At 37.8% G+C, this 12,262-nt stretch overlaps 1 protein-coding gene across 1 annotated transcript in view; it reads right to left on the reverse strand.

Annotated features, from left to right (window-relative positions):
* The window catches only part of Gli3 (GLI family zinc finger 3), a 257,609-nt gene that overhangs the window by 72,295 nt on the left and 173,052 nt on the right, over positions 1-12,262 (reverse strand). Inside the window, exon 6 of the mRNA XM_076864152.2 lies at positions 7,750-7,951. Coding sequence (XP_076720267.2) covers positions 7,750-7,951 — 202 coding nt within the window. The remainder of the gene's footprint in view (positions 1-7,749; positions 7,952-12,262) is intronic.

Raw genomic sequence — 12,262 nt, forward strand, 5'->3', positions numbered from 1 at the left:
CTTGGAGATGTAAGCAGAAAGGAAGGATGATAAACTACTAAAATAAATATCATAAAATCTACGCACTGTATTTCCATTAATTCAACAAGTTTTACCTGAGTACTAGCTGCATATCCCATTTATTTTTCCAAAGAATAAAATAATTATTCTAACTAGAAAGTTATATATTAATTATAATCAGTACATAAAGCTTTGAAATACATAATTATGTTTGACTTTCACAACAAACATTTTTTTCACACAAATGAAGTGATGTGAATCAACATTTGTACAGAAGTCCTTGTGATAGATCTGTAAACCAAATTCATATTTAATTCCTGGAATGTATAGAAGTAGGGACACTAAAAGTTTATATTGTAGAAAATTGCTCTTTAAATTTTTATTTAAAATATAAGCATTTCAAAGGCACTAATATTCAAAGCAAGTGAATAAAAATCAATTAAAGTAGCATATGAAAAAAATTCCATAATGTGTTTTTAAAATACTTCAGCAATTCTACATATGGTGGGTGGTTGAGGGTGGGGGATATGCTGGGTTCCTTAATAATCATATGTAATGCAGCACAATTTGGCTTGTTGCAGTCCTCTGTATTGGAAGAGAAAATGGAGCTGATTGTTTTTACTTGAAAATGAAAAATAATTGAGAAAAAAAATCAGATGTTAAGAGGCTATATTACCTAGTTACTGCACACTTAAAGGTTAAAGCCATTATTTTGTTTTGTTTTATTTTATTTTATTTTGGGTACTGGGATTGAACCCAGTTGCACTTGACCACTAAACCACATCCCCAGCCTTATTTTGTATTTTATTTAGAGACAGGGTCTCACTGAGTTGCTTAGCACCTCACTTTTGCTGAGGCTGAGCTTGAACTTGCAAACCTCCTGCCTCAGCCTCCAAAGCTGCTAGAATTACAGGAGTGGGCCACAGCACACAGTTATTTTATTATTTGAAATAATTGCAATCCACAGGTCAATTTAACCCTCCACTAAAATAACAGTTTTCCCTTAGAGTTTTCATGGAGTATCTCATATAATAGCAATGCTAAGGACACTTTTTTTTTTAATTTCTTTGTTTGTTTGTGCCAGGACACAGTATACTTGAAGTGTGGGAGTAATTGAGCAGTAAGTCTTCCACATCTTTTATCTATATTTGCTTCTGCAGGAAGGCTCATCAGTTTCCAGATTCATCTCTGGAATCTCTCCATGATCTAGGATGGCCTGCACAGAACTAGGCAGGCATGCAACTGATTAGAGAACTAAGCAACAGCAGACCTCTAGTGGAAGCTCAGGATTGCCCAGATCACAAAGGCACCAATCTCTTAGTCCATTAGGAAGAAAAAAAAAAAAAATAGGTGGCACCTCTGTATTAAAAGTAAAATCAACTCTACCTACTAGTCACCTATAAACATATTTTTTTAACTGCCTTGGTTGGTAAATTTGTTCAGGTTTAGATTTTTCTTTTAAAACAATATTAGAATAAACTGATATGCAAACTCATATGATCATTTTAGGTTAGGACACTAGGATTAAGAAATCTGTGCCAAATGACACTCAGTTTCCTAAAGGCTCAAGAATTCGATGGTGCTATTTGCTTCTTGGTATCCAATCTCTTTTATTAACCCTTTTACTCATGAAAGTATTGGAGGTAAAGTCAGGTAGCATGAAGGTAACATGATGGCACCACAACTTCAGAAATTCAAGAAAAGAGGGGTCAGGGAGAGACCATTCTAATCAAAACCAAACTCCCTAGCCACTCTGTGGCTGTTGTACTAATTCAGTATTCCACTTTCTAGTTACAGCTGTATTAGAAGAGGATTGATTGTACAACAGCTGCCATTCAAATAACAATTCTTTCCAGTTTTGCAGAGAATGGGCCATCAGCTACCATTATTGGTGTATGGATAGATACAGGCACTTACCCATGCACCCATGTGCTATCATTTTGGAGGAACAAAATAAAGCTTCCACTTTCATTCATAAAAATACCCAGGGCAAGTTTATTGGAAAACCCAGCCCGGTCTCAGTAGTAAAGAGCATACATATAAAGACTCACACACTCACAAAATGAATAAGTATTCCAACATTTACTTCAGGAATACACACTCTGAAAGGCTTTGGAGAAAAATGCATTGGGCTTTATATTATGAGAGTGTTATAAAAAACTAAAAGCTGCTGGACACAGTGGCGTTCGCCTATAATCCCAGTGACTTCGGAGGCTAAGATTGAAAGTTCAAGGTAGCCTCAGCATCTTAATAAGACCTTTGGCAATGTAGCAAGACTCCATCTCAAAAAAATAAATAAATAAAAATAAAAAGGGGCTGGGATGTAGCTAAGTGGTCATGTCCCTAGGTTTAAGTACTAGTACCACAAAATGAAAAAGAAAAAGAAAAAGAAGAAGAAAACACTAAAAAGCTACTTGCCATTGAGCAGACAAATAAATAAAGACCCCCATAAACAAGAACACCAGTGATATACTCTCCAGTGAGATCTGGCTCAAAATATTCAAATCATGTAACTGATCATCCATGTAAATATAAGGATAATCAATTTCTTGTAAACATCATCGGATTTTTTGTTTTTGTTTTTGTTACAAATAGTTCTTCCCACCTTCCTCTTAGCCAGCTCCTCACATTTGAGGAATTCTAAGACAGAAGGAAGTTGGCTTGGAGAATAAAAAGAGGGAATTCAGGGGTAGACCAACCAGGTTGGATTTGTGCCTCAACTACTTATATAGTTGATTCACCCATCTCTCGAGCATCAGTTTTCTCATCCATAAAATCAAAAAGCTGCAGAAAGAGGCTCTAAGTCTTCTCTCTATTGCTCTGGATCAGGGATATGAGGATATACTATGGCATAACCAGTCCCTGCCTATGTCACCAACCTTGTGTCCCAGAGGAACTGCCCTTTGGTTATTATTCTCTGATGGCCTGTTCTTCCTATCTCAAGGTCTGTATCTGCTGACCCTTCTTTAGAAAGTTGTAGAAAGCTCTACCCGAGATGGCTCATTTTCATCTCCCAGGTCTCAATTTTCAACCCACCTAAATTAGGCCCTCTGTACTATTCTCTGTTAATACCTGGGCCATTTCCTCTATTGCACTGAACCCCTAGAAGTTCATTTGTGCACTCATTTATTTACACATTTCTTCTCAGAGGCCTTTCTTTCACTCTGTTCCACAAGAATCATGTCTCACTCATTTTTGTAAGTCTCATGCCTAGCACAGACAGCAACAAGTAGTTATACAACTCAGCTAAATATTTGGGAATGAATAATTGAAAAAAAAAAACCCTAAAACACTCTCTCTCTCTCTCTCTCTCTTTTAGATAGTACTTATTACTTTTACTGATACTATAAGATAAAGAAAGTCATCTCATAATATTTAGAAGATGGAACCAGAGATTTTTAAAGACACTGGTAATCTGGCACTGAAGTCACCTAGTTTTCACAGTGTTTCTTTGTTCATTTTTGTGTTGTCTCTCCAACATAAACAAGGCATTTACTTTCAGCAAACAGCATGAAGGACAGACAGGTTCCTACCTCCCATCCGGCAGCATTGATAAACCTGCCAGATACATTCTTCCTCCAGGATCCTACTGTCCTACAGAGAAAGCTGATGAGGCACTGAACAGAGACCATGATCTACTCTCTGGTCTCAAGACTGAGCTCCTGTGTGTTAGCAACAGAAAAACCTGCACTGATTAAGTTGTAGGTCTTGCCACCCAGCTCCGTAGGTGAGGTGGAATAGGAAAAGGTCATTTTCATTGAGATATCTTTCCTGACCACACAACACCTATTATTACTAAGGGTAGGAAACCATTTTAGCTATTCAATTGAAAGCAAGAAAGCTATATTGGAGGGTTAGAAATTTCTCCTTTCCATTTACATTACCCAAAAGACTATAGGAAGATGAGGATCATTTGAAATACCTTATCTTCTAATAGTAGTTCAATATCTAAGAGAAGGTATTAGCAGGAGTAAGATATTTTTAATTTAATTTAATATGAATAACTGGATATTTACAGCATTAGCTTTAACTTTGTAGGGCGAGGACTACAGGCTGCTTTTGATAATGTGAACCATCTAGTCTTAAATGGAATTCTCCAGTGTGATCGAGAACTTACAACCTCAGGAGACTTGAAATATTTCACAATATACTTTCCCATGTGTGCAGTTATTATTTGAGTTATATTAGCTATAAGATTAAAAAAAAGACTCGTTATGTACATCTGGACAACATGTTTGAAAAAGTTTGACATAACCAAGTACTGTATTTTGATATGCCAGTGGGCTTTTGTGAATATTTGTTTTATATGGCATTTTTAGAGCTGTCTGAATTATTAAGCAAATATTTAAAAAGTACAAAACCATATACAAACTTTTAGATAGACACTTGCTCTTTTAACCTTTTATTTTGTATCTATCCCTTTGTTTCTGTATCTATCTATCAATCAGGAGGTAAAATAGCCTTCATATGGACCTTAATTTTTGGAAAAAATAGTATTATACATCTACCCTATAGAAACGACCTTTAATAAAAGTGGTAATTGACATTCTAGTTACTCATGAAAGAGCTCCTTAATTTATTTATTCAAGGGCTATTTATTGGTGGTACCATTGTAAAAGGACACAGGGGTTGAAGGGTGGGACTAGAGCTTTTTAATGTTGTGTCCTATTGAAGGCAAGCAGCAAGCCATTCAATGAAGAAGTAAATACATTTTTATCAAATAATGATAAATGCTACAAGAACTGAGGTATAAATATGAAGGAGATGGCTATGGCATGCTGTAGAAATCTGAATGACATTAAAACATTCAAGTCATTAAAGTTAAGTCATTAAGTTTAATAGCATCCTTAAAAATTTAATGACATCTTTACCTATGCACTGCCAATACCAAAGGCAAATTAGGTATTAGAAAACATGTAAAAATAAAAGTCACATGTGCTTGGATTAAATTAACAAGCAGAAGATTGGAATGCAGACATTGATGTTCACCAGGCACAGGACCTGGGCCAACTTCATCTTGCAAAGACCCACTGTGCTTGTTCATAAAACAAAAACAACATTACTTTGTTTTTCAAAACTGCTGTGAGGTGAAAACAAGTGAGCGTGTCTTGGGTCTCCACTGCCCTGTTACCTGGTACATCACAGAGATCAAATGCACCTCCATCCACGTTCTCTCTTCCACCTCTCACTCTGGAGGAAGTTGGCTGCCCTTTCAGAAGTCTTCCTTTCCTGCCATCCATTGGTCCTACCACTAACTGGCTATTGATAAAGTCAGTTTTTAGATCTCACAAAATGAAACTTAGAACAGGGAAAGGCAAAGTACTACTGTTCTTCTAGCCCAAGAACTGGCAAATGGTGGTGTAGCTAGTTACAGTTATCCTAATTATCATCTTAACATGGCAAGTGGATCTCATTTTGGGTTATCTTGATTATCTCCTACTTATTAGAAACGACATATTTATCTTAACATAGTGTTCTTGTGTATTCAAGAGTCAGAGACTATACAAAGGCTCAGAGGCAAGAAGGAAAATGAGGGTATGATGGCTCTGGGTCAGCTGACTGTCACAGGCTCTCCTGAAACCTGACTGATTTTTTAAAGTGAATCTCTTCCTCCACCTCTAATGAGAATGAAGGCATTTGCCCTGGAGGTAAGAGGGAAAATCATTATTCCAAGTCAGGACACTGATGGTCTCTCAACTATTAGAACTAGCTTGGCAGAGATCAAGAAGGATGAGAAATTGAACAGAAGGGAGAAAGGATGTTGATAGAGTGTTAATAAGTGAATGAAAGCTTGTATGAACATCACAGTATGCCACATTTCCAGTCAAGCCATGTACTAACTGCAAAATCTGAGCAAACTGAGATACAGCCAATGGCACTCTATGACCTAGGCATATTTGCCAGAAGTGCAGGAACATCCAGGTATTGAGCGGCTCACTTCCCCATGGCCAGAACGGAATGGTAACTGGTATAGCATAGCCGGACCCATAGTAGTTTCAGCCCCATCAGGACAATCCTGGGTCCGTTCTACTGTGACTTCACCTAAGTGGGGAGGCAGAAGGTATTATCCCACCATTGTAGATCCACACTAGCTTTAATAAAAAAGTGCCCATTTCCTATATACTGGGTGTCATCTTTGCATCTTACAAATGTGAAGACTGAATTTCAGAGCAGAAGGGTAATTTAGGCTTACACAGCTGCTTCGTGGCAAAGCTGGAATCTGACTCCAAATAGATCTGACTCCAACATCTATAATGATTACAGTGGCTAATCTTGAAAGCACCCCAGAAAACACACTCTCAGTGTACTGACTACCATTACGGAAGTACAGCTACTTGCCTTACTTCATGATTCTACATGTTATTGGTCAAGTGAAAAGAACAAAGAAAAGCAGCAGAAAATGACACACAAAACCAAAATTTATGATATTTAAACATTAACTAAACCAAGATTTATGATATTTAAACATTAACTTGCCTGAAAGGATCATCATGGATAACTGAACTAGAAGAGAATCAAAACTGTAGTGAATATTATCTATAGTTATAATGCATCAATAAATTTTTTTTAAAAAAATATACTGCAGTGAAGAACATTATGTCATTTATTATTTCTAGTAAATATGGTTATGTTCCTACTGCTAACGTTTTGTTTTTTTCCTGGACACTTGAGGTTTCTCAAACATGGACTCACCATGGAAAACCCATCAATTAACAATGAATGCTTTTGCCCTTTCATAGAAACAAACATTAAAACATATTTCCCTTACTTATTAAAAGCAAGACTAGCAAAAACAGCCCTTAGTCTGTACTTTTAAGGCCAAGAATCATCTGTGGTTTGCAAAAGTGAAAATTTTAGGTGAAATGAGAGCTGAAGTTCACAACCAGGATTGCTTAATTAACTAATTAGATTACCAAGTTAATTCTAACTCCATCATTTGTGAACTATCTCAGTTCAAACAGTAAATTATGAGCAGACAAAAGCAGTATAAATATGCACAAAATTCCATTTTGGCTTATTCTCTATTGATATCAGTCCAAGTACAATCATAAGTGAAGAGAAATACTTCATATTAATTGTGTTTACAATCATGTTTACATTCCTTACTTTCATGTAAGGAAGTGTCAAAGTGCTTTCATTCTATAGAAAAGGCATGATCAAAGCTAAGCTCTTTGAAATTAAGCTGAAAATACGTAATAAAAAAACCAGGATACGTTCTGTTACCACATTCCCTGTGATAACTGACCAGTACCAACTGGGTTTTGTTTTCCAAAGTCATCTACATTTATTTTCTACTGTACTAAAAATCCACTCTTAACTTTTTCTTTTTCCCTCTCAGTGGAAATAGTAGTAGGACAAGATTTTTGTCACAACTGGCCTTCTTATTTTTGTTCCTGTTCTGTACATTTGTCACACAATCAAGTACAAAATGGGTTTTACTCTGGAAAAGTATTATTAGTAAGGAAAGACCTAGATAAAAAGGCTTGCCATACTCCCTGTTTCATTTCATCATAAATGAACAACTACTCTTTCTATACATGGGCTACTATTGACTCAAGTATGTAAAAAAATTATCTGGGGACAGATTAATAGTCTTCAATTCACTGTCCTGATATGTGACTTGTGTCCCGGGACAGGTTTTTATTCTTCCTCTTAAAGCAATCAGTACAGAACATGCATCATGATGGGTGCACTCAAGTGATGACATTTCACTAAAAACACATATAATGGATTCAGGAAAATACATACCTGATTGCACTTGCAGATAAGTGACCATAGGAGCCACTGGCTGAAGAGCTGCTACGGGAATTATTGAGAATTGTGACCAGGGAGTTGGGAGATGTCCTTATCATGGTCTGAAGGTCAAAGCTATGATCGGACAGTGGTGATATGGACAGGGTGCGTTTTCGGCTCGGCCTGGCTGACAGCCTGGGGCTGGGGAATCTGGTGCCTGTTATATAAACAAAACAGAACCTGATTACCTGCAGTTGGACTCTATACCTGTTATTGATTGTGACTGGCCTGTGAGAGAGAAGTGAAGGATAAGAAGCGGGCAACTTGTGGTGACAAGCACCGTTCCTCCCCCTTGTGATCTACTGGCTACAATTGAGGAAATCAGGGAGAAATATTTATCTTCCAGAGGCTTACCTCGGGGGAGCTCTGTTTATTAATGTGCAGGCAAAATGATAAATCGCTAAACAAAAGGGAGAGACTTTTATGTGTTATCCCTCTCATTGCTAGTGATTTATGAATCTGACGGCTGTTTAGATATTCCCATCATTAATTCACCACAAGCGACAAAGACAGTGGTTCCCACAGTTGCAACGCACTGCCCTCCCCACCCCTGCACACGCCATTTTAAGGCAATGAGCCGAAGGAAAATATGAGCTAGAGCATCCTAAAATAAAACTTCGGCTTCGCTATGCCCTTCTTTCCCCCATGATTTCTGGAGTTATCTGCTCCCTGGAATGCTTAGAGCATTACTAAAACAACTTATATTAGCCTAAATCAGTGGTTCTCGATTGGGGGTTATTTCGTACCCCAGGAGAACTGTGACAACATCTGGAGACATTATAGGCCTCACAACTCAGGGAGTGCTCCTGGCATCTAGTGGGGAGAGGCTAGGGATGCTGCTGAAATGTACAGGGCAGCTCCACAATAAAGACTATCTGGCTCAACAGTAGCAAGCTTGAGGACAGCTGACTTAAATTCCCCAAACTCGAAAAACATAGATCCCAAGAAACATTAAAAGTCTTGGGATGTTCTTTGTGTATAGGTTTTCCAAGAGGGCAGACAAAAATCTCTGTGAGAGTGATAATGAGATTCCACGTGCATGTTAATTTTTCTCTGGAACTTGCTTCTCCAATCAGAACCAACAGAGGACAATGTATTTATTAGAATATTTAGCCTTCAAGAAGATTCCACCATGCAGTCCTGATCTGGAGATCAGCAACTCATCTTAAGATTCCAACGTAATGCAATTGGGTTTACCTGAGGAATTAAAAATTAAATTCCCATTTGCATTCATATTTGGTAAATATGATGATCTGAATCTCTTAGGGAAGAATGTGGCCCACAGGTTCCACTCCCACCTTTGAGAAGGTCACATTTACGACAGAGTTATCGGGCCTAAAATTTAACAAAAGAATGGAAACATAATCCCCCAGGAAAGAAGCAAATCAAACGTGAATAGCTTAAAACACCAACCAGGGTTTCTACTATATTATAGCATGGGTATACCTGCTTACAGGAAGGAGACAATTTTGAAGTACCCAGAAAACTGAAGGTTACTAGGTAAAGCTTCTCTAAAGAAAAAGGTGTAGGCACTTGATCCCCGGATAATTCACTAGGAATACTTTCTTCACCCAGAGATGGGTCTTGACACAAGTAACGATCAAGTGAGCTTTGTGATCATTTAACAAAAAGGGTTAGATGAATAGGAAAGCCTGCCTAGTTAATACTGTAATCACAAACTGGAAGTTAGTTAGTACTATTCTTGTCTACAACTGGAAAACCAAATTGACAAATGTGGTGCCTACTCAAATTTTTCTTTTGGGCATATTTAAAAATGAGTTTAGGGCCATGTTGGTACAGAACTGTGATCCAAACTATGCACACCTTTTACTATTTAAATCAGCATTTTACTTTTACTATAACATTTGCCTTAAACATACCTATTTCACATGCTGATTTAATCATGGAAGGTTTTAAAGAAGATAGGTATACCACTTCCTAACATTCCAAGGATAGAGCAGACTTACTCTTGATTTCCATGTAATCCTGGATAATAACCTTTCTCAATGGGACTCAGAGTTAGAAGCAGCAACACATGCTAGACAGCGCTTGTCCCTGGAACAACTCTAGCTTGTTAACTCACTAACTCTTGCAATGATTCAAGAGATCGATAAGGGGGGTCATTGGACATAATAAAACACCAGAGGCTTCACATCCCCCACACATGATGCAAAGATAGAGCCTGGGGCCTTGCATGACCTTTTCACCCACCATGGAACCCTTAGGGTCACACATGGCCTGCTTGGGACATCTCTGTTTTTCCCCTCCAACAGTGGTTCTCAGTTACGAGGGTCTGTGTCAATATAAACAGTGTGGATCTCAGGGGCCCTTACCTCTAGGATTTTTTTTATAGAGATTACAAGTTTTCGTATCCTCTAAGGTGCCTCTAATCCCAAAAGGAATAATTAGAGCCATACACAGACCTGTTTATTCTAACATGCTACATATAAATACTCTAACTTCACCTTGCTGAAACCCAAACATGCCTACCATTGGCACATCTACAAATCAGGTGTGTTCATCTGAAACCAGTTTATTGTGGTATCTTCCAATGAACTAGTCCTGAAAATCCATAACAATGGATCAGCCTGATCAGGTGGATCCCAATTTGGATCTACCACTGTAGGTGGCAATGTAGGAACTTAAGATGAATGTTTCAATTCTCCGTTGGACAAATCTCCTATGACAGAAATTCCCATGCGCTCACCATTGTAAATTCTGTCTAACCAAATGCTATTTCAGCTATTTAACAGGGAAGGAATTTAGTACTTTCCTACTGACTTTTTAATATGTCCTTCCCAAGTAACTGAGTGAAGGAAAAGAAATGAGTGCTGTATATGGGGACAGTGGTTTGGGGGCTCCACCGAAGGGAGTTGCTAGAACACAAGGTAAGTATTTTCAGGGCGGCTGAAAGGGAAGCAGTCCTTCACCAGTCAGGCGGCTGCCTTCTGAAACTGAAGCCAGAGAATTCTTATTGTTCCAACAAGAAGAGTTCCAATCTGGCTTCCTGTTAATTGTTTTGTTTCTCTATGGTAATAAAAAATTCTGACAAAGAAAAAGGAGGTATCTTTTTTATGTGATGAATGATAGGACATCTATATTCCTACTTAATGACAATCAATTTACCATATACTCCAGCAAATTAAAATTCCTTTAATTAGTTTTTACAAAGTAAAAGGGTAGCTTCATCCTTTATTTAGATAAAAACCGCCACTGCCTGACTAAATACATTCTCATCAAATACGGAAAGTAATGTGGGCTGACCTTCCAAGGAGTCTCTCTTATTTTAATTCTTTATTTGCCGATTTTAAATAACTGATTTGCATAATAACGCTGAACTTTTTCCCCCAACAATCGCTAATTGAAATGTGGTTATGATGAATCTGAAATGCAAGCTCTCTACAGAGCCAAACAACAAAACCCCTGCAGAAGATGTAACATATTTCTTTTACTTCTTTGTTTTGGGGAGGAGAAGGGGGGAGCTGCTGGATGGAAACCAATACAGGGTGCTTTCAAAGGCTGCACTGAGCTGGGTGGTACTGAAACTAAGGCTGTGGATTCACATCCCTGTGTGAACCAATCACCTTCTCTTTTCCAAACCTGATAAATGAATTGCCAAAGAGATGACAAATGCACACCTTCTCACACAGAAGAACCTAAACAGACTCTAGACAGAAATGCATAAGTTGACTGCTGTTGTTAAGAAAAACAAAACTCCCAGCAAATGCCCTATTCAAAGTCCCACTGTCATATCCAATGGGAGAGACTGAGTTGAGGTATGAGGTGGGTGAGGCTTTAGGTTTACCATTCTGGATCTTGGAAATAATACGTGATAGGATAAATGAAAGTCCTGGGATGTACTGAAAAGCCATGATCAGGGACTCACTTGTGATCATCATACACCTTAGGGATCCCAAAATACATGATGCACACACCTCATGAGCCCATCTTCTTCCACTGCTTTGTAATAGAAGTAGGCTCTTCTGATTTTTTTTTTCCTAAATGTATTTTTATTTTTTTCTTACATGTAACTATTTTGACCCTTTCATGTACACAGCAGCTACAAAACATCTTAATGAAATATAAGTTTTAATGTTCAGAAGATAGGGCAAAACAATCATTTAATGTAAAAAATGCAAAACCAATTAAGTTTTTTTTTTATTCCACTTAATTTTTAAAGCATTAAACCATGAAATCAAGAACAACTGATCAAATGCCCCTTTGTTTTGTCATCAAAAGAATCAGGGCAGGATAATTTACCAATTGTTTTTATTTATATACAACTTCCAAACTACAGTTGCCTGCATCTTCCTGTTCACTGGTGTCCCTGAGCCACACAGGAATTCCCAGCTGATCACATCTAAGGAATCTTCCTAAGAAACCAAGGGACCAGAGCTCTGAGTATCAGTGGTTCTTCTACCCTTCTCAGAATTGAGAAGTTAGACAGTAACCTAATTTTTGTACCTTC

The sequence above is a fragment of the Callospermophilus lateralis genome, chromosome 1 (genome assembly GCF_048772815.1).
Source record: "Callospermophilus lateralis isolate mCalLat2 chromosome 1, mCalLat2.hap1, whole genome shotgun sequence".
In the NCBI taxonomy this organism is placed as follows: Eukaryota; Metazoa; Chordata; class Mammalia; order Rodentia; family Sciuridae; genus Callospermophilus; species Callospermophilus lateralis.